We start from the raw sequence: 23,218 nt of genomic DNA on the forward strand, positions 1-23,218 counted from the left end.
CCTTACAGCACGCACGGATTTGTCTGGAGCATGTTTAAGTGCAGCTACTCAATGGAATAAATGACCGTTATTCTCCTGTTAACTGGGGATGAACCTGACGATGTGAGAAAGATGAGAACCAAGTATCCATGAAGTAAACATGTCCATGGCAAGATATATATGAATAGTGAAGCTAGAGCAGGCACATGGGGAAATCCCTCACAGGTACATTGGTGATTTTATGTTATCATCTATACCGACTGACGTATGAACAACAACGTATGACGTTTCTCCAAATCCACTGGCATCAGCAGGAATACTTCAAATTAAGTGAAGAACCATTACCAGCAGAAACCAGCAGAACCAGCAGAACCATTACAGCAGGGTAGCAGCAGAAAATACATTTCCTGTGAATAGCTTTGGATACGTGTTCTGCTCATAAGAAAGTTTTACAGGAGCTTTACAATTTATGTTCATCTCTATTACTTGTCATAGTGGTATTTGCATTAACATAGGTAATCTGCATACTCTAAATATTTTTTTTCTCTCAACCACAGTTAGCACATTTTATTCTGTTTTTCCCCACAAGACAAAATTTTATCACGCTTGCCACTAAAACATTCTTTTCTTTACAAGTTTTCTTGTTACAAATACACAGGTTTCAGGGGATTGGTATGTAGGGAGCTAGTGAAGCCGCCTACTACTGCGCACTGGATTTTGAAGCATGCTCCTGCAAGACCAGAGCACTTGCAAGACAATTTTGTGAACTTCAGAGCTTTGGGAACTCTGTTTTTGTGAAGTACCTTTCACTGCCCTCACTTCCCAGAGATGTAAACGGAAGAAGGGATTTCCTCCTGCGCACAGGAGCAGCTGCGCAGCGCTACGGCGAGACAAAACTCGACCGATCGGGTGACGCTTTGCAGACGCAGCACGCGGACCATCTCCCTAAACGCACGTTTCCCATTTCTCGGCCTGCCTGGCCGCCCTGACTCGGTTATTTCCCCTCTGCCACCTCTGCGGCGCTCCTCGCGGTGCTGCCCGCTCCCCCGCTCACGTTAGAAACGCAGCGCGAACCCGGCAGCCTACGAGTTCGAGCAACGCCGTGTGGGCAGCTACGTTCACCCAGTCCGGAGGGAGACGCCGCGAGACTGACGGTCCCTGCCGGAATCACCCTCTGCCCAGCAACCGCGGCCCCGCGGCCCCGCGCAGCGCCCGGGCGCTTCGCAAGGGGCGAGGCGGCACGGAGCTCGCCTGCCTTCACACGCGCTTACTCGAACATCGAAATAAACGTGTTTGGGCATCTTTGTGAAGGGCCGCGCAAAGCCTGGACCCAGGGCTGCGCTCTCCCTCATAAAGGGACGAGGAGGTCAGGACGTGCGCGGTACCTACAGCACACGCGCAGGAAGACTGACGTCCCCCCAGATACCGGTGGGGTCAGGTGAGGGCAGTGGAGAGCGGGAAGCGGGGCGGCACGTCCTCCTTGCTGTCTCCCTTTACCTCCGCGTAGCTTTGCCCCCTGTTAGGTGGCTGCTGATGATACAAGGAGTTTGCACCCTGCACCGACACTTGCCATTCCCATGGCCGAACGGGTCCAAAGCTCGGCTGCCGACCAGCCACGAACCCCAGCTCAGCCCGGGGCAGCTACAGAGGCAGAGCCAGAGGTCGGAGCCAGAGGCGGATCTGCAGGAACGGCGACCGCGCTCCGTCCCCGCTGGCAGCGATCTATGGGGATTCGGCCCAACCAGAACGGGGACCCCGGCCGCGGAGCGCCGCGGGGAGAGGACCGCGAGCTCCACCGAAGCGCCGCTCCCACAGTCCTCCTGCCGGGGTGGGCCAACGACCGCCCGCAGGGGACGCGGGGCCCACCGGGCCCACACCCAGAAACCGCTGTTGTGCAGGACTCCTGAGACACAGTGAGGACTCCCCACCAGAGCAGCCCGGACTGCAGCGCGCTGGGAGGCGCAGAGCTCCCCAGCGCGGGGAGAGGAGACGACGCAAGCCCGCGGGCGCATCGTGCTGTGGCGGCGGCGGCCGCGGGCGGGCCAGCCAGGCGCTGCTCTCCCGCTGCATCCTTGCGTGCTGCTAAACTCATTCGTCACCGGGTCGAAAGCCAGCAGGCTGCCAAACCTCCCCGGCCCCTGTCGCGGTGAGCAGCCGCAGGGTTGTCCGCTCCGCCGGCAGAAGACGTCTGCGCGCGTCTCCGCTCGAAGCCATACGCGCTGTTTTAACTCATCTGCGTCCCCTTTCTCCACAGCCCGGGAGGACAAATTGCCACCGTGGCTCCCTTTCAGAGGCAGCCCAGCGCGCAGGCAATCGTGACTGAGCAGAAACACAAGGAACAGGCGCATAAAAATTCATCACTTTGGCCTCCCGACCTCTCGCCACCGGGCTTGGCAAGCCCCGTCTCAAAAAGTGGCACCAAGGGAGAACTAAGCGGAGCGGCTGAGCGAAATTACGGACAAAACCCACCTCGGGCGCAGGAAAACCCCGCCAGATGCTGCTTTGTGTTGGCGGAGCAGCGGAGCCGGACGAGGGGCGATCCACCACATGGCACGCCGGCCGGCGGCAGCAGCGCCTTTGTTCCGGGCAGCCCTGCCGCTTTGCTGACGGCAGTACAAAGAGGTGTAAAGCAAGATTTAATCCCGACTTTTTAGCCAGCAGATTAAAACCAATCACGCCAGATGTCCACAAGACTGTTTAACATACAGAAAGCTTTTTCATACTCTGCAAAAAAAGTGAGAGCTGTAATAACTTCTTCTTTATTTCCTCCAGAGAGGCCCTTCCATTCACTTTTGGTCAGGAAAAAGGGAGATGTTGTAATGGATTTTAAGATGTGCTATTAATTTTTACTCTAGCCTTTACTCTTCTCCCTTCTGAGACAAAGCCCGAGTAAATTCTTCTACCCATCTCAAGTCAGACCGGAATGTCACAGAAAACTGCTGGCCAAGAAATCTAGGGATTTCCAAGACTCGAAAGGGGGGTTACCGGCAAAAAAAGAAGTCTGAAGTAAGTAGGTATTCACAACAGAAGTTAGAACTCCTCTCCAAAATACTTAATGCAGTGCGAAATATTTTTTATATATATATATATATATATAGTATTACTTTAAAGTTCCCGCACCCACGGAGCGGGCACGCGCTGAGCGCGGGCTGAGGATACCCGCGCCACTCTTCTGCCACCCCAGCAAAGGCCTCCCGGGGCCGAAGGGCCGGGCTGGCGGTGCAAGGTCTCCTGTGCCCGGGAACTGCTGCGGCTCAGGAACACAAACGCTCACTAGCAACGTTCTCATAAAAAAACATTTCTGCCACCTACAGAACCGTTGAACACTTCACAGTGTCTTCTTATCTGTTTTGTTCCGTTTTTTTTTAATTTACAAACAAGCTCATCTCTAAAAAATTCACGAAAAGGATAAAAATTGAGCAAATTACTGTACTTTCAACAGTTTTAATGAAAAAACTGCTATATTACAAAAATGCAAAGAATCTGTGTATCGCTGCTCCCCTCTGAATTTCCATAGCCTAAAATCTTGCTTATTTCAGTGAAAATTAAACCATATATTTAGTATCTTGCATTAAATTGTAAATTATTTCTGCATGTAAGAAAAATAATTGACTAAAACTTTGAAAAGAAGATTTAGAGAAAAATACATTCCCTTGAAGTCCCACTACTACATTAATTTGTATCATGTACGTCATTTGCTAACCTGGAAAATTCACGGCAGTAAGATAACGCCTTGCTTGATATACCTTACCTATCAGTTGGCTATGGAAAATATACAACTTACCTATCTTATTTGTCTTCTTGTTATGCACTTAGACAAAATCCTCAATATGAGGTCTTAAAATAACAGCAACCATCTTACCAAATCGCTGATATAAAACAGTACTCCTAAAACCATTTTTTTTCATTTTACATCTAGTAAACTTCTAAACTACTGTCAATACTAAACTACTATGAAAACAGTTAAGGTCATATGATACATGAACCTACCAAGACATTGCTTTAGTTATATTGCTACTGCGTGAAGATGAGGACTTTTCACTGGCTTTTCAGGTACTTTCTGAGAAATAAGCGTAACCTCTCAGTAGTAAGTTAAAGCATAGCTGTGAGAGAGCGCTCTGTTAAATAAACTGTCTAAATTAGATGCATTTGCAACTGCAGATGCTCTTCCCTCTTGACGGTAATGAATTAATTTTAAATTCTTTTAAAATCGGGCGCCTCTTTTAGAATTCACATGAGACCAAAGGATAAGCGTGTTTTTGCTAATTATATCATCAACATTGTGGACCATAACCACAGCAACAGGCACAGTATCTTGCTCTCTTCCTTGAATATATATTCCATTAAGCTAATTAAGCTCCACTGTTCCTCCTTTTCCTCTCACTACTACCGTCCCACTCTGGCAGTCTGGTACCATACTGGCGGTTCCGGATAGTCAGACACCTTTTCCTAACGCGTCTCTTTTCCCCAGCGTATTAAGATGACTGAAGGGCCTAACACACTCGCTTTAAATCTTCCGGCATTTCATCTGCGCACTGAGAAGATGCGGGCAGGCGCCGCAGTGCAGATGGTGGTATTTTCCTTCTACGGGAGTCCAACTGGAGACTCTCGAGCTACCCAGGAGGAAAAAGTCAACTAAGCACAAAGCTGCCTAAGAGATTTCTTCCAGTTAAAACCTTACTTTTCCACTCTGGAATCTGCACACTTTTAAAATCGTAATTCTATTCCCTATTTCAAAATTTCTTCAAGCAACGGTCCTGTGGGTGGGCTTCAAGATACATTTTACCAATTTTTCATGCCCATCCCTCTAAATGTGACCCTGCTCCTGCGCTTTTATCTCTCTGACAACTTCACACAGGAAAACATGCAGCCCCTCTGATAGCATGAAATCGGAAACAATAGCCGCCGGGAACAAAAGGGCGGAGGGAGGCAGGGCACCGTCAGCTCCTGCCTGATTCCAGGCACAAACAGATGTCCGTAGGACCTGATTCCTGAGCAAGCTGAAAAGAAAAGCTTGTAAAAGAAATGGACCCTAAAAACAATGTATTGAAGAGTTTTAAATAAAGGCAAAGGGAAAGCAATATGGCTTTCAATGATAAATCTCCGTGAAGAAAACCACGCTGGCACCAGGAATTTCAATGGGGCATTTTTCTTTTTTTCAATGAACTCTACAGCTCGTTTTGAAATCTACAAATTGCTCAAATCTCCATTTAGTTTACAAGTCTCCCATAACCACGACAAGGGTACGAGATATATACTTTTACTTTCTTGTAACTAATAGCCACAGCTTATGGGAACACTCAGTGAAGTGCTGAAGTATGAGCTAATACTATTATTTTAAAAGCTGCTTAAAGCCTGACAAAAAAGAATACGCTGAAAGAATCCTGATCGGAAAAAATCTTAGACTAGCCGTTGGAACAAATTATGTTCAATCTCCTTCTCTTTTCATGTGCGCTATTTCAGACTCTAAAAGACCCAAGTAAAGAACCTACGAAGCGCTATCATGAATCGGACCCCGGGCTGTTTCACAAAAGCCAATACGCACCATTTACAAGCGAAACAAAGTGCAGAATCACTTCTCTCACTGAAGTTTCTGCTTTTGTGATTAAAACTCTCTTCCTCTTTCTTGAAGAGTCTGCCATCCAAAAGGGCTTGTGCCATGCTCCAATGCACAAAATACATGTATTCATTACAGGAAAAAAACCCTAGAAAATTTGGCACAAAGGAGGGTGCATAGCTTAAGTCCTGTTTAGGATAGCCCTCACTTGAACTCTGCACATTTGCATAAATTTTTACCTACTGATTGTCTCCATCAAAAAGATAGTGGTAACTAAAATAAACGTTTCTCCAGCTATTTGTGGTCACATACAGATTTAACTCGTAATTATCAGTATCAAGAAGGCCTATATGGTAAAGAAATAAAGTAGCAGTGCCTTCACGAACATGAAAATTTGCGGGAATAATTTTACTGAGAAGTAGATCTGTCACAGATGATGCCTAAGTCTGCTTATCAGGTTTAAAGAAATTAGCACCCACAACTCAAGCCAATAGTGACCATGCATTCATCTAGTATAATCCCACATATTACTGACCATTATGTTTTACCAGTTTCCTCCCGAACTGAGGCAAATGGTATCTCTTTCACTAAAACAAATCTTCCAGAAAGCCGCCAACTCTTGATAAGACACGGGGTACCCACCAACTCCTCTGGCATGCTGTTCCAAGAAAGGAACCTTTGATTAATCACTCTCGTGGCTAATTTCTCGTGCATGATTTGTCCTCTGAAATTGTCTGTTAGCAGCTTCTAGGCATTATTTAGACATGAAAGGAATGAGACTAATGCTAGAAACGTAGTAAAATCTGGAGATCACAGTCTTTTAACTATTAACTCCTGGGAAACCCTCTCTGAATTACCAGCCAGAGCTCTTTAAGTTAAATTTAGAAAAGCACTAATGAAGCCAGGTCCTGCAGACCTGATGGTAACTGTGAAAGTAATTCCTCCTTGTCAGGAACACAGCCCTCTTCTCTTCTCCCACGCCACATAACGCTTTTCAAAATACATGGAATGAGGATGTTTGATGGACTTCAATATACCAGATCTGCATCCACAGGAAAATCAACTTCATAATTAGCGCTGTTTCTTTTAAATATCTAAAGATGCGTCAGCAATACATGCCATGGCAGTGCCATGGGAGCTCAGGCTGAGCTGTTTGCCTTCAGTGACTCCTAACGTTCTTACTACTACTGACTCAACGCTCCTACACATGCAAATATCACCAAATGCAAAGTTAAACAACACTATACAGTCAACGAACTTGCTTTGCCATGAGGACTCAGTATCTTACCCCAAAACTCAGATTACGGATGAAGATTTGGCCTAGAACTAATTCTTAAAGAAAACTATCAGAATCATCATGATTCAGACACAGTTCCCCAGTAACAGCTACTCTTTGGGGTCACTTATCGAATCTTTTAATGCATCTAACGTGCAGAGATCTGTTTTCTTTTAACAGAACAGAATTTCATATGATATTGTGTTGAATGGTTAAGCACAGTATCAGTATTTTACACATACGCAGTTTCCATTTTCAACTAAGTTGTTAATCTCACTGCATGTTGCCTTGGTCAGGCATATTTACTGACTGCATTATATCTTTTACTTCTTTAATCAGTAGCAACTTTTCCATTAGTTTGTCTGAAACGAATGTCAGGCTAATGAGCTTATAGCTAATGAGTGCTTCCCTCATTTCTTCCTCCATAACCACCAACACAATTCTATCCCTCTTTTAGCACTCAGCAACGACCAGGTATTCTAATTTATTTCAAATCCGCATTAGCCAGGCAGACAAGCATCGCACTACACCGTTTGCTAAAGATGGACAATTAAAAGTGCCCAGAATTAAAACTGCAGAAATACACATCAAACACTTGTGCTATTTCTGAATCATCATTTTCAACTTTACTGTATATATGCAAAAACAAACATAATTTTTTGTCCTACCTCCTAAATGGAAAACTGGTTAGCTACAGTAAAGTATCGATCCGTTTAAATCTCTGGAAGTAACGAGTAAGGAGCACAGAGTGCTACAGTCGCAGCCATGGCGCAGGCGGGCGACGAGCAGGGGACAGAGACTCACCCAAGCCCCGCACGCTGATTTAACGGCCCCCACACATCAGCGAAGCCCCGGGCGGCTCAAAGCCTTCCTCCTTTTTAAAATCATATGGACAGATGTCAAGTGAAAAAGCTTTTTAGTATGTTCAAAGAAAATATTAACTTTGAGTTTTCTGCTAACAGATACAGAGCTCTGAAACATTTCACTTGGGTGCAGTAGTGGCATTCGCATGAAACTCAGCACCTGTTAAAACTGCACAAATGAAATACAGAAATGAAAAATAACTCTCGATGGCTTTTTCAACGCCATTTACAAGTGAAGTAATACCTGAAGGTGTTACATCTGATATGCCTTTCACATCTAGTGAAAAGAAATTCCCCTGGGAACATATACTTAAATTCTTTATTTAGACTTTTCGACTATCTTAAAATATTTCAGAGTGAGAAAATCAAAATGGACCAGGGTTTGACGTAGTTTTTAAAAGATATTTTTCCTTGATTAATATTAATAGTTCAGTATTTTACTATGCAGTACTGAACTACCTGTAACAATTTGATTTCAGAACCGTATCAATTCAGAAAGCAGTATGGCCTGCACTAACTATAACACAAGAGACACCCTTTGACTTCTTGGAACTATACTCACTATGCAGGAATTAATTAATTAATGCTAGGAAACCCCCAGCATTAAGGGTTTTTAAAATTACCACTACAAAATCACACTAACATAGCACACAGAGTTGCTCAGCTTAAATACTGTAACATTACAGGCTTCAGCATAACTTTCATTTTAGTTCTGGGGAAACTATCAAAGGCAGGAACCATCAAAGTTGATGGTGACAGTCCATGTGCATCCTTCTCTATTTCCCCAGTGCATGCTCGTGGTTGAAAAACATTTGCTGTGTGAATTAATGTTGGAAAATCTGTAAAGACACCGTACAGAATTCAGTGGCAAAAAGCCTTTCGTTTCAACGCGGCAGATTTTTCAACCAGAAATGGTGACAGCAAGGGGTGAACTCAGGCTACCTGCTCAAGCACACGCAGCGTGCAGTACTGGACAACTGTCTGAGGCTTCTGTAGAGCCTAGCTACAACAGAATTACAGCCTTAATTTTGTCCATCTCTGCTTTTATTGTTTTTCATTGTTTCTTAGAGTTACTCTGCTGTCAATATTTGAAGAAGAGAAGCCTATGTTGGTATTGATTTCCTAAAGACTTTGAATCACTGTCTTCATAATGCATATATTTTAAGGCAAGTGTACGCAAAAGGTGGAGGTGAAGCTGCTTATTGAATTAAATCAATACAAAACATCAGACTGGCAATTATGATCTGGAATTCATTTTATACAATGTAAAACATATGGTAAACAGAAAGGAAAAACAAATTTCCACCCCATTTTGGCAGTCTGCAACTCAAATGTCTTGTATGCTTCGGACCTTTGGCTTGCTTAAGTTCAGTTGTTGTCACTCTTACGCATTTACTACATAGCTGACTCTGCGCTAAGGCTAATAAAGATTGGAAGGAAAATGCCACCTGCTGCGATACGTGTACAGCTCATGCTGAAGAGCAGAGAACGAAGAGTCGTGGCAGCTACAGCATCTGGAGAGGTTCCCCTAAGAGGAGCCAGTGCCACCAGCAGGTCCTGAATGGAAGAAAACAAGCTACACCAAGGTGGAAATAATGCTTGTGAAACTCTATCCAGCTTAAGTTTGTGCTTCTGCAAGCTCAACGACAGCACTACACAGCTACACCGTATTCAGCCGAAAATATATCAAAAACTATAAATATGTTTTAATTTTCAGGCAGATGTTAGAGCTATATCAATAAAAGTAATCTAGAAATAGCATTATGCAAACGCAAAGTGATTTCCGTAAGGACCTAATCCAGTTATGCATTTCTTGCCTGTCGCTGTGGAGCCAAGGTGATCCAAGGGCCACACGAAAGGCTTGCTGGAAGGGCAACAATGATGGGAGTTTAATGCAATCAGCAGACAATCTATACCAGAATTTTTATAGGAAAAACCTTTCAAAGAGGTTGGAGCATAAACTAACAAGTTTTGCTGTCTGAGGGCTAGTATCGCGGCAGGACACGTGGCTTGGGCGTAACAGAGCGCTCGATGGCGGACGATGGAAACCTCCGGATAGCCGCCGAGCGGCATCACTCTATTTACCTACGGGGCAGGGATGAACACCGTGGGCTCCGTCTGCCCTCGCGCAGCGCTGTGTAACTGCCGGCATTTATCTACCCCACCGGACCCCGGCACGGCAGAAGCACGCACTCGGACACAGCAACGGAGGAGCTAACTAATGGGGTGCAAAAAAAATCCAAGGAAACAACAAAAGCCAGCAGAAGTCAGAAGAAAGATCCCAACGACTCTCCAGACACGTCCACTCAGGTAATTTACTCCGTTCTTCCAGAGGAAGACAGCATAAAGGAAAATGAAAATTTTCAAGGATTTTATTGGCATACACTTTACTCATTAAAGGAAAAAAAATCTATTCTGTGATTGTTGAGAATAACATCAGACTGTATAGGTCAAAAATTGACTGACATCACTCTGGACAAGCATTATTGAGACACACAAAGAAGCTGTTGTGCCTTTAAGCTTATGGTACATTGCAACGCACTAAATGAAAAGCCACTATTATGAGGAGATGTTTATGTCAGTATCTGAAACAAATCTTCTTTTTACTAGAATAATACTGTCTTAAATTGTTAACTGTTGATCAGATAAACAACATGTGATAAAGATCCTATAATCTCTTTTCATAAAATTCATTTTAACCCATTAATGGCTTTACATATTAAATTATTACACAGTTCAATATTATTGAGCTGCATGAATGTTTATAATAGTTCTAAATCATATCCTATCAGAGCGCTTACAGAAGCAGTAATGCAAAAGATCAGGATTAGACTTTAAGCAACACAGAGATCAGATACTAAAATTTCCACAAGAGATAATGTGTCAGTCGCTACCAGGAACTTGAGTCCCCCCCCTTTTCCATTCTTCACCAAGAAAGCCTATTTGTAGGGCTTTGTGTAAGAAGGAACTAATTCGATTTCTGTAGTCAGACTGGAGATTTAGGAGATGTTTTACGCAGTACAGAACATAAAGAACTTCTCTGGCGCTGCATGGCCAAAGCAAGGGTGATGTTATTGAAGAGAAGCAGCACCCACAGAACGCGTTTTCTTGGTGGCCCTTCCAATGTTGGGCAGGATGAGCAGAAAGCAGGAGAAAGGTCCCACCACCACTCCATCCCTTCCACCCTTTCAGCAGAGAGCTGAAACAAGTGGCCTTCGGAGAAGGGGAACATCAGAAATAACACTACTCATGTCCTCTCCTAAGTCTCAGAGGAAAGAATTTTGAAGTAAAGCAATTTACTACATACTGACTACCTTTAAGTGAAAAGATAGTACTATCTACGTTTATGAAGTTGGTACAACACGATCATACAGTGTACTCAATATCTTTACCTCAATCTTTAATCACTTCACAGCAAAGACCTCACTAGGAATCAAATTCTGGAAAATCCATATTCTCCTCTGCAAGGGACAATTCAATAACTTGCTGGTAAGTAAATACGTAACTGTGGAAATATGTAATTTAAAACGTGTATTTTGTGATTCTTATGCAAGTCTGAGTGGGGAAGAATCAAACACAACCGATCTCAGACTGGATTTATAGAGTGATAATTACATATTCAAAAACAAGAAATGCATTATAAAAGGAGAGACAGATGGCACAGACAGGCAGGGAAATGAGGGGTACAAAGTATACTGAGGTTAGCAGGAGTTTCTTTGCTGAGTTAGTAGAATTTAGTTCAATCACTAAGTACATTTGAGAAATTCAGCCTAGGAAGAGACTTTGTTCTGGTATGCACTTTTTTTTTTTTAACCCAAACCAGAGGGTTTCTCTGACTACGGACTGCATGTTTTATTTACTCTTTCGTCAAGCCTCAAGTGTGTTTCTATGAAGTTTTACTAGCATCTTCTTTTATTTAAGGCAACTTGACCTGGATCTTGGAAAGCAGGAATGCATTAAGTGATGTCTGCGACAAGTCAAAAGCAAACTGTTGAGATACTCCACCCCCAGCACTACGACGGTAACAGCAGCACCTTTTTGTCACACGCTATAGCAGCCAGGCCTGATGGGCTCCTGGGGGCATTAGTCACTGCTAAAGCAGTACTGCCTAAGCGACTCGGTCATGGAGCCACTAAATACCTTTTGACCAGCCCTGAAGGAAGCTCCTTCTCGCCACCAGCAAAGCTGAACGTCAGGCACGGGTTTCCAGCTGAGCTGAGCAAAGCCGCACGGCTTTCCGGACACAGCGAGGCCGCAGAGCCGCGTCGCGGCGTGAGGACGGATTCAGGGCAATGCTGCCTCTTGCAGCTCCTGCACGGATCCGCCTGTCCCACGGGGAGACGCTGCATCAACTCTACCTCCAGGAAAGCAGACGCGGCAGCTGCCTTCAACTCAGAAAGCTTTTCTACCACCGCCACGTAAAAAAAATGGGCCACATGAAACGTTACAGGAATTTTTATCTGTCACTGCACAACAGTTTAGACAAGGCATGCTTAACAAGGGACACTGAAGCGATCAAGACAGAATTACACGCCAAATGATTTAAGATACCCAGAAAATGGTGTTTGCACAGAAAGGTATTTGCTGCATGCCTCATACAAATGGCCAAGCATTAATAAGCTTTATGTATGTGGAACACTGCAATTTGTCCATTCTCCATAAGTACTACTCCATTTATCACTATTCAGCAGTAAAGAAGTGCCATTGTAATCTTATTTGGTCCTACTATACTATTAATACTGCTTTTTTTCCCCTAAAACAAGTCAGTTTTTGTTTCATGAACCATTGATCTTGTTTCCCCTGTGTACTTTTCTCCCACTTTTGAGACTGGCTATTTTCACATAAAAATTAGTGCTAAACGTGTTTTTAAAATGTTTTGACACAGCTGCACAGGCATCCAGAGATTCTGTGCATTCAGCTCATCAGCTGTGACTCTATTTCTGACTGCAACTCGAGGATAAAATTTGCCATTTTGACAACAGCTCCTGTGGATAGGACAGAGTTAGATATGACCCTGTTCCTCAATTTTCAGTTAGATATCGAATTCTTTCTTTGTATATTCAATTTTACTTTCTTTTCAATGTGCAAAAAAGGATCATTCTATATTACAGGCTATATTTTTTGAAAAAGCTTCTTCTAGGTTTCCACTTATGAGAATGAAAATGTGTATGCACACTTTTGATGCACTGCTGCAAATACCCACAGTGCAAATACCCTTAGTGTTTTTGGTTTTCTCACCAGAGAGCCTGCAGTGAACGCCTGCGCTCCGGCGCGGGCATCTTGCTAATGACAAGCTGCTGTCAAGACAATTTTTCTGCACCTATTTGAAGGAACCCAAGTTCTTGGCTTCTCGAACTAGCCAAGCTGAGCTGAGCTAAAAGAAAGCCCTGTGGAGGACTCAGGCTGCTGTGCCGGAGCACCACTCCCTACTTCAGCAGGCATCTGCAAGTTCACGATGAAAGATGCACGGTCCCCAGGACCTTCCTTGCCCCCGGCCGCCTCTCCCCCACTTTGGGGTTGAGGACGCACCCACGAGCTCGGAGCTGTTCAGAAGCAGAACCCGCTCGGAGGAGCTCCCGCTGCCCCAGAACGGACCCCGGCGGCTCTGCAAGCCGCTCTGCAGCCGTAACGGGCCACCAGCGAAGAAGGAGACCCAAAAGGCTGTCCGCGAGCAGGGCTGTCAGCTAGGTGATGGATGGCAGGTGTGGCAGCGGCCCGGCCCGCGAGGCGACGGGCGCTGCTGGCACCGCCGTCGCCCGCCGCGGCCAGCTGAGCCGCCCAGCTGCCAGCCGCGGCCACGCGAGGCTGCGACACGCGCTCCCAAGAGTCGCGGCCGCGGCGCCCGCTCGCAGACCGCATTATTAATTAGTTTAATGACGCTCAGCCCTATTAGAAAGCAGGAGATAATTGCATTTAATTTGTGTACATTTTAATTATGGCCCAAGCAGTGCCAAATTTGATCAACGTATCATCTTTTCTGTTCTGCCCTGTAACCATGTTTGTATTAATTTGCATCCGAAGCAGGAGGAGCTGCTGAGCCCTGCTGGGAATAGAGTTCCTTTCAGCTTCTGAACAGTGTCATCCTTCACAGGGCGCTGCTGGGCGAGACCTCCGCCTGCTGATAACAGTGTCAGCTTTTCCTGGAGCCGCAAATTAAAAGCAGGTTTACGACCACATGCTACTAGACCCTCTAGGGCCCTGGAGCGGGCAGCCGGCGAACATTCATCCGCTCAGCCCTCCCCTTATCCGTGATGGAAGTAGAAACAATCGCAGCATTTAATTTACTATTGCAATGAGGATATGGCTCATTGGCCCCTCGTTGTTTTGAAGATGGATTTAATTAACCTCCAATGAATCTTGCCAATAAGTGTGGCAGCATCAGTATGGAACTGGAGATGTCAAAAAATCAGCGGGAGAGACAGGTAATCAGTACTTCTCAAGCTAGCGCTGCTGAGAGGACTTACGACTGCAGTGCTCTGGCCCCAGCAGGAAGCTAAGGAGCGCGCTGAGTTAATACACTGCTGCCTTGCCTCTGGGAATCCGAGCTCAGGTTTGACTTAGGCTGCCGAGAAAAAGAGAGGTAATTGAATAATTCCTAATAGCCACATATATCTTTAATGCAGAAGCCATTTACGATCACTGGAAAATAAATAATTGCAATTAACTACACTGTTAAGTAAATATACAGTCCCTTGGGGAAGCAATCTGCATGCTTTTATAAGTCTGGCTACAATATGAAAATCATCACAACGTCTTTGAGAGTAATTTATAATGAACATTTAGCAGGTTCCTCAGATGGGTTGCTGCAATTTACCTTTATTAATAAAACTGTCCTTATTAGACCTGAAGTTTTATGCATTTTAATTTAATAAACCCTTATTACATTTTCATTTTACACGTGACTTTGTTTCCAACATGTCCTAGAGTCAGTTTAGCTTGTAATGAAAGTTTAAATCCTTATGAGACAAAGTTATTTACAATGACCTACTTGAGAAGACAAAACCAGTCCAGCATCTCAAGCACATTTCTAGCTGGAATGAAAACATGATTTAAAGCTGCAAGTTATTAACATAACTTAACCCACAGAATGAAGGCTTATCTTAAAAACAAAGTGATGCCATTTTTCTTTTGTAAAGATGGCTTAATATCACGTAACTGAAGGGAGATGGTGACCCTGCCACAGTGTAAACTCCCAGCCACTACGGAGCAAAGAACACATTGACTGGAGAACACAGGAAAGAAAGAAACACTTTATTTTGTGAGTCTGAAAGAGCACATGCTGAGAATAAATGATGAGGGCTCTTCTGCACAACTTGCAGCACTTTATTAGAAGCTCTTCTTAACTATTTAAGATTTAATAGGACATAACTAGGTTTGGAGGGTCCTGGTTTAGTAAAGATTTAGTGCAGCTTTCTCTAATTTGCTGCTTTTGTAGGAAGGGGTCTGCCCGGGGGAGCATTTGCATACTTGTGCCTCCACATTTTGCCCTGCTGCAAAAGCTACCAGGTCAGTCTGCCTTTTCTCATTTACCACAATTAACTATTCTGCAGTGTAGCAACCAGCCAACAGACACCTGCCTCCCTTCAGAAATACACGAGAGATTTTTTTTGCATGTGAGCCAGATTTTGAGCAATTTAAGGGTACAACTGCAACGTTTTATTGAGTGTGAAATGACACTTTTGTTGATCTTTAAAAAGATGTATAAATCCTATAGTTTCAGCTCTTGCAGAAGAGGAGAGATGAAACAAGAGATTAGACTTAAAACATGGCTATAGCCTAGAGCAGGTAGAAATAGGTTTCTCAGCTATTGCCAATTTTCATTGTATCAGTCTTGCCTCTCCCAACTATATTCAACAATTCATCACTACAGAATAATAAAACTGAGATCAGCATCAAAAGATGCATAAAAGGCCTGAAAATGTGTATTTATTGCTATGTGTATATTCAGTATCTACTCAGCCATCATCCAGTGGACTACGAAATGCATACAGGAGGTGAGTTTCACACAACAGCTTCCGCAGATATAAGGAGAATGAAAACACGTAGTTATACACACAAACACTAAAGACTGGTACACAGCTGTTATGTAACACTTCATAATCTAAGGTGTTAATAATTTCACACCAGTGGTCTTTGACCACATTCCCTCTTACACTCTACCATTTAGGAAAGGATGCAATATTCCATACACTTTATTTTACTGTTTAAAGACCTAATTTTATTATTTGTTAATGAAGAACAGAAGGAAGGAAGAGAAGAGACTTTTCTGTTCTCCAGATCCCATTCAGCAAATGGAGAAACGGGCTGGAAATGGGGAACTGGGCACAGAACTTTTAGAGAGCTAGAGAAAAAGGGAATGAGCAAGCTAGAAATAAATAGTGAGAGCATACACCCAGGTGGGATCTTACAGGGGTATCTAGAGAGGGACACAGGCGGAGTATAGGACTATTGCGGACAAGGTATGGGGATGCAAACAGGAGAGCAGAAACATATGCATACAGATACAATATCTACAGTAACCTCCACAGGACCCTCACTCTACAGGGGGTAATGAAGGGCTGATGCTAAACTTCTCAGAACTACAAGAGGTTAAGTGCTTCTTTTCTTAACAATTTAAGCTCCAAATCTCCTAACTATTCCCCTTGTTAGATACAGAGAAAAAAAAGAGAATTTTTATGGTTTCCCTAAGGAATTTATGCAGAAAATGGAGTCAAAGCAAACATGATGAATCACAAGGAGTTTTCGATCTCTCTTGTGACTATATTTTAAATTTATAGCACTATGGGGATCTCTGATGCAAATATTATACTGATTGGACACAGAACTCCAATTACAGAGTGCCATCAGAACATGGATTTCCTTCTCACTAACGTAGCCTGGGTTTTTCTCAGCTAGTTAATGAAGCGCGTTTTTAACTCTTTAACTAGAATATAAAAAAATTATGAAGAAAGTCAAGGAAAAATTTCAACTGCAGAGACTGAAAATTGTATGCCACAGGATTCCACACACGCCAGTCCTCAGTGTCTAATATCTTTGCACAATTCTAAGAGATACCCTGTAACTATGATATGAACAAATTTGAACACGGGAAAAGATTATTTTGCGTGCACGTAAGCGATCGGCGGCTTCATGGGAGCAGCCACTGTCCTGACGCTCCATTTCAACACAGACCCTGCATCCCAAAGCCATTATTTTTCCACGGCCCCAAAGACGTCGAGAAGACACCAACACAGGTGCCAGCAGCGCCCAGCCAGAGCCTGCCCCGTGCCCCAGGGTGGCACTGACGACGGGACAGCAGTGCGTCGGACGGGCCGCGGCCTCCCACCAGCGCGCCGCAGACCCGTGTGGGCAGGGAGGCGAGGGCAGGGTTGAGGGAGCAGCTCTGCCTCCGTGTTTTTCTTTTAGGAACGGCTTTTGGAACCTACAGAAAATATCAGATGCTGATTAGTTATTTCAATTAACAAGCGCTGCGTGGTCTCCAACGCCGCAGCGTAACGACGCATTCCTTTAATTTCTCACACCAAACAGAAAGAACCTATTCGCCTCGCTGCTTTGCAACGAAATCCTTCGTTTCTCTCTCCACAAACTAGTTCCCTTCTTACTCTTAACTGGCTTTGGAGATTTTAGGATCCTTGTTTTATTATTAAGCTGATAGTCAGCTGGTCTTTAACTCCAGAACCTCCAACTATTTACCTTATAACATATTTAGAGCAATAAAATCTTAACCCATAATCATTTTTAAATTTCTAGCAAAATCTTCAACTTCAATCTACAATAAAGCTCGTTGCTGCTGCAGATTTCTTTAAAGTAAAACCTAATCAAATCTCTCCCTAATTCAATTTTAAAATTTCCAGAAAAACTGCCATTCTTACACACCTAAGTGAGACATTACTATAAATCTGAAATGTATTCTGATAACCTTAAAGACTGCAACGACCTATCTGTATTATCTTTAAAAAATAAGGAGAGCAGAATTTCTGGAAAAATTACAGGAGAACGATCACCTACATACAAGAAACATCATAAATCCATGTTTCTATTAAATGCAGTGACATTACGTGTATTAGAATCACTGCAGACAGAACGATACAAACGAGACCTCACAGTCAAACTGATGTAAAAGGTTAGTAATTTTATATACATTGGAAATATATCTACAACATGCTGGGAAGAGAGGTGCTGGAAGATACCTGGAAGCAGGGGGAACATCACGAGAATGCTGGATCTCCCCCAAACCATTTAGTAAAACTTAAGGAAACCCCAAACAGGTAAATCTTAGAACTTAAACAGAAATAAAATCCTATCATTAGCGACCTTTGCAAATGTAAAATTAACTGAATTTAGGTGACCATCAGAAAAGAATTAAGATCTGAGAGCATATCTTAAAATGATCAAAGCTTGGGGAAATGTAACTCTCTTGTGCCTACTGCTTTACTAAATTCATGTCCTACTGTACAAAGCTTATTTCTGGAAACACTTCTAGCATGGAAAGGATGATGAATTGAAGATGTTTAGCACCAAATGAATGCAATGACAGCCACGCACACCAGAACTAGAGCAGAGCTTCCAAAGTTGGCTAGATGGCCAACAAAACACTTGCGGTGCGTTTTAAATGCATAAAGTTCGCAGCAGCTATCAGCTGTATCTGCCCTTACGTGGAGGGGTTAACTTCACAGCTCTGCTCTGCGGGAACATGAGGAAGCATGGGACCAGGCCCCCAGGCATTACTAGCAGGAAACCTGGTAGTAGCCCATCTGTTTATTTTCAGGGAAACGGTATGGGCAGGTTTAGCATAACCCGACGGGAGCGTGGCACAAAGCATGCCTTATGCGATCTCCTCGCAGTCAAAGCCCTGAGCCAACACAGGCTGTCACCAACTTTGACGTCATCTGCACCCACTGCCGCCTGATGAAAAAGCTAATTAAAGACACAGCGCCGTACAACGGTCACTCAGCTGCGGCTTGTGCGGAGGACCTTGGGCAGGAGCATGCTCCTGGGCACCTCGTGCATGGGGGAACACCTCGTCCTTCCTGCTTCCCCGCGCGGGTGAAAAGTGCCGAGACACAATACAGGCACACAAACACCTCAGACTTCAGAAATACAACTAGCTTCTGCGGTTTCAGAGTCTCTCACTTTATTGAATTGTACATTGGCCCCAAAAACCCAAGCTAAAACGTACTCCTATTGTTAGCCTATTTCAAGTCGAAGACACCTTTAAAATACTTCAAATGTTTCAGCTGCAGGCACTTCTCTGGATATCATAATGTCAAGCCACAGATTACGCTCAAGCCATAACTCAGATCTACTATAATACGATTGTACCTCTTCAGTATGTGCTATGCTTGCTGTGCCACCAACGTCCTAGTTCTTTCTTGCCAATTTATACCTCTGGACAACACACTTGTTAATACACATATGGATCTCCGAATCACTAGAAACCTTTACCTACTTATTGAACTCCCCTGGATTACTCCAACAACAGTAAAGCAGATTTTCCTAGCAAGGAAATCAATATGACTTCAGATTAAGGTTCTTATAAAACGTTTAATAAATTATATATGAATAATTTATTGTCTATTAATTATGAATTAGTAAGGGCAACTTTTTTTTGGCATCTGGTTTAGCATACTGCACTTCAGTGTCTGGATTCAACGTCTGAAGCCACTCTCAGCTTCTCTCTTTCAACGGCTTGATTGAGAAATCCGTTATGAATATACTTCAGTCTTTGTATTTGGTTTGGGAAAGTCTGTGTTTCCACAATTCATCTATTGCTTGTAGCATCCTATGGCATCCAGGTGCTCAGCAGTTTTTGGCCCCAAGAGAGAATTCGGAAGGTCAACAGGAAATGCAGAGATAAATTTAGCAATATATACAAAGATGACAGCTCAGTGGATTAACTCCTAAATTCCTAGCATTTAAGATCCTGTCAGACACTCAAATGAATGTTTAATATCAGCCAGCAACTTGCATAGTCACACATTCAAAATGCCAGAAGGGACAAGGATATATCTTGGAGCGCAAGGTCCACTCAAGAGCACTAGATAAGCAACCAACCTTGGACATTTTTGCTTCTTGTTCTGCTAGTGTAGGTAGTGCATGTTCTTGGCCAAGTCGCTTCACTCCCCACCAACTTTGGCAAAATGGCACATTTGGGAAGTACCATTTATAAAACAGTTTATAAAGTGATTTTGGATTGGATCTTCTCAGACAAAAAGCATTAAACACAATCAGACCATTAGGTCCCGTCTGGAATAATTTATTTTAGACTTGGTAAGGAACACTACCCTCCCAAATTTTACTTTAAAAATGATCCATCTCCTAAGAGCCTTCATTCCTAAAACAGAGTGCTATAAACTTACTATTGATTTATTTATGAATGCTCAAGTGCTAAGACGCTGTCGGAGAAATACTGACTGTACTGTCACCTCTGTATAGCAAACTGCACGAGACAACCATTTCTTAAACCTTCTGGATCTTCTGACATACTAGCCTATAAAACGTGTGAAATGCATAGGACCACAAAACATGCTTAATACGACTTCAACTGCACGTACGTAAATTCCAAGTGAAAATTTCTAGACTAACTTTAATTACACTTAATTAACGTTGTAATTCGTTTCTCATTACACGACCATGTAAGTTGGGTCAAGTTCTGGTTAATGTGGTATGCTATTTGCCAAATAAAACAACAGAGAAGAATATATACTATTCCAGTGCTTTTTCCACTCACGCACATGCACACCTCCTCTAGGAGGAATGGGTAAATGAGTTTGATGCATCCTCAAATTACACCTTTTACCTAAGCTTGTATGCTGACATGTAACAACATTAACTGATGTTGGTAAAGCACTCCTAAGATGAAAAGTACCGTCAGTACCAAAAGCACCTGCACTGTTACTACCTGTTGTGCAATTCACACAGCATGCATCATTTATGGTTAATGAGATTGTTTCATTAGGAGCTCATCGCTTTGAAACTTATTGACATAAATGTAGCAATCTTAATTAAAGTAATCAGTAATACAGAGAGCACTCTCTGCAGATTCAATCCTGCAAACTGTTAGGCAGTTAGAAAGTTCAGAAAAACCTTACTGGCTCTGCATCAATACAGGGTGGAAAAGATGATCCTACCGGTGCACGACTGATGGATGCTCTCAGACAAAAGCGTTCTCAGTGATACTACTGCAACACCAGGGAATAAAAAAACGTGTAATGTTTTGAAAGCAAGTAATCTACAAACACCAATGATACTACGGAAAGAGCGGTGCAGCAAAGCAGGATCCAGTCCTTAGCAGACACAGTGTGAAGCTCCGTATTCTGATCAGTGACCTGAACTTTGTTTCAGTCATGCTTTAGGTTTGTTGGTTATAGGACGGCGATGTGTAAAGGAGTCTGAGAAGGGAGTTACCAGCTACACAGCCTGTGTCGTAATGTCAAACCCCTATTTTCCAACACCCAAAGGATGAATCACCACGTAGGAACAAGCACTGCCGTGCACCCATACGGGGGGGACCCAGCCCTGGACATGCCGGCTGCTGGCTTCCTGCTGCTTGTTCCACAAAATAGAAGCTTCTCGTCCGGAAGATACATGCCTATCCTCAAGGACACCAAAAAGACACTACAGCATCTCTGGGAATTAAAGTGGGAAAACCGAGAGATTAAACTGGTTTTCAATCCTAGATATTATTTCTGACCCCACGTTACCTGAAGCAGAGCTTTAGCGGTAAAGTCAAGGTGATCTCAACACATGATGGAAAGGGTTTACTGTATTCTCTTTGGCTTTACACAGATCTTCCAGGCACCCTTCCACACTGAGACGCTACAGTCGCAAAGGTCTGCACAAATCCCTGGTGTTTATAAAGTACGGAACGCTGCCACACAAACTTAGGAAATTTTTCATTTTTTCACTCATTACAAATACAAACCAACACATATTCAGCTTATGAATAAAAGACCGCGAGATCCTCCACGAGCTATGAGCAAACGATGAAAGTCATGAACAGAGCAAACAAGTGTGGTGTCCTGTGCTGGAGCTCAGGCAGGTTTCAGACGAGGAACCTGTGCCGCTGCTGACGGAGGAGACACTTCCACACGTCCTAAAGACTCTTACGCCCCCCCGATCGCACCTGACCGCCCCTGGATCTACTCGCTCTTTCCCTTTCTATCAAGGGGACAAGGACTGGGTAGCACTGACTCTGCGGTGCACGAGACACTCACGTTACACGCGGCTTTTCAGCCACAGAGACCAGGCACACACAGGTACATGAAGCGCCCGAAACACGCGGCCGAACGCCCTCCCCGCGGGGCGTGCTGGGTCGCAAACGAACCCTCACGGGCAGTAAATCAGTCCTTAGTGCAGAAAAACGATAATTGTTTCCATCTTTCCTTGCAACGATGATCTGCTTTTTTACAGTGAAGGCGAAGTATCAACACTGTCACCAGGTAACTAATTTTGGGGGCGGACGGAGACACTGAGCCGCGAGTTCAGCAGACTCCCAGCGCAGTAACACCGACCTACCTGAACGTACTCTCCTGATGAAGGCATTCTTAGCCAAGTGCGGTGTCAATACTGAGATTAGTTTGTTAAGTCGCTTCTAACTTCTCCACAGGAGAAATATTTGAGAAAGAAAAACTTTTTGGCAGGGTCTGGAACTGAAAAAGATGAACGTCCTACCTCTACCACCGCTTTGGCATCCAGTCTGAAGTTGAAATCTCCAAAGACAAAATACGAAACTTTCTCGAACCGCTGATCTATGATTCTGGAAAAAAAAAACAAAACCAAAAACTGTCATTCAGCTTTGCATATATGCAAACACACACCTGCACACATCTCTTACGTAACTTTAGAGAAAACTTAAATTGACATATATTCCCCAAAGCATTTTATTTCTAAGCACAATCTCAGAAATAACTGTGAAACAATCAAAAGTACCAGTTTATTTTGGAAGCCTCTTCTCAATGTATTAACTGTGCATTTGGGCTGCACTTCCTTGCTCAGGCAACTCTGTCTCCAGCCTCAGAAAAATAACACATTTAGTTTTCCCTGGCTGGCTGAAAGAGCAATGTGGAGGACAGCAAATCAGCAGCAGTTCAGCCCAAATGACACGGTAGACACGTGGACACGAGAGAAATCCTGAGGGGAATTTGGAGGTACTCACAACTTTGAAAACTTAAATATCTGTGCTTTGGGTTGAGCAACTAAGGATCAGGAACCGCTGTTCAGAGCGCATCTGCCTTCATGTTTATACCTAAGACTGATGTTTTACCCATGCTTATTAGTACTCTAAGGAGTACACCCATAAAAAAGTGATGCATCAGTGCTGAACACTGTTCATCAGGATTGACCCCATCTACGAGGCTCTTCCTAGGTTAGGGATGGCTCTCCGAAAGACGATCTCTTTTCTGGTGAAACCAGAGGTTTGTGGAGATTGTAGCTAACACCAACAGGACGTTAACTACAGACTAACCCCCGACATGGAGCAGGACAGACTCTTTTCTCAAGCCTTTTCTCAATACTAAAGAGGGAGGTGAAGCATTACTGTTA

The 23,218-nt window shown here is 43.7% G+C and overlaps 1 protein-coding gene across 2 annotated transcripts in view; it reads right to left on the reverse strand.

Moving 5' to 3' along the window:
• The window catches only part of INPP5A (inositol polyphosphate-5-phosphatase A), a 228,778-nt gene that overhangs the window by 42,049 nt on the left and 163,511 nt on the right, over positions 1-23,218 (reverse strand). For both annotated transcript variants that reach the window (XM_062580058.1, XM_062580059.1), the window contains exon 9: positions 22,349-22,433. In XM_062580058.1, coding sequence (XP_062436042.1) covers positions 22,349-22,433 — 85 coding nt within the window. The remainder of the gene's footprint in view (positions 1-22,348; positions 22,434-23,218) is intronic.

Source organism: Rhea pennata, chromosome 7, assembly GCF_028389875.1.
Source record: "Rhea pennata isolate bPtePen1 chromosome 7, bPtePen1.pri, whole genome shotgun sequence".
NCBI classification, from domain to species: Eukaryota; Metazoa; Chordata; class Aves; order Rheiformes; family Rheidae; genus Rhea; species Rhea pennata.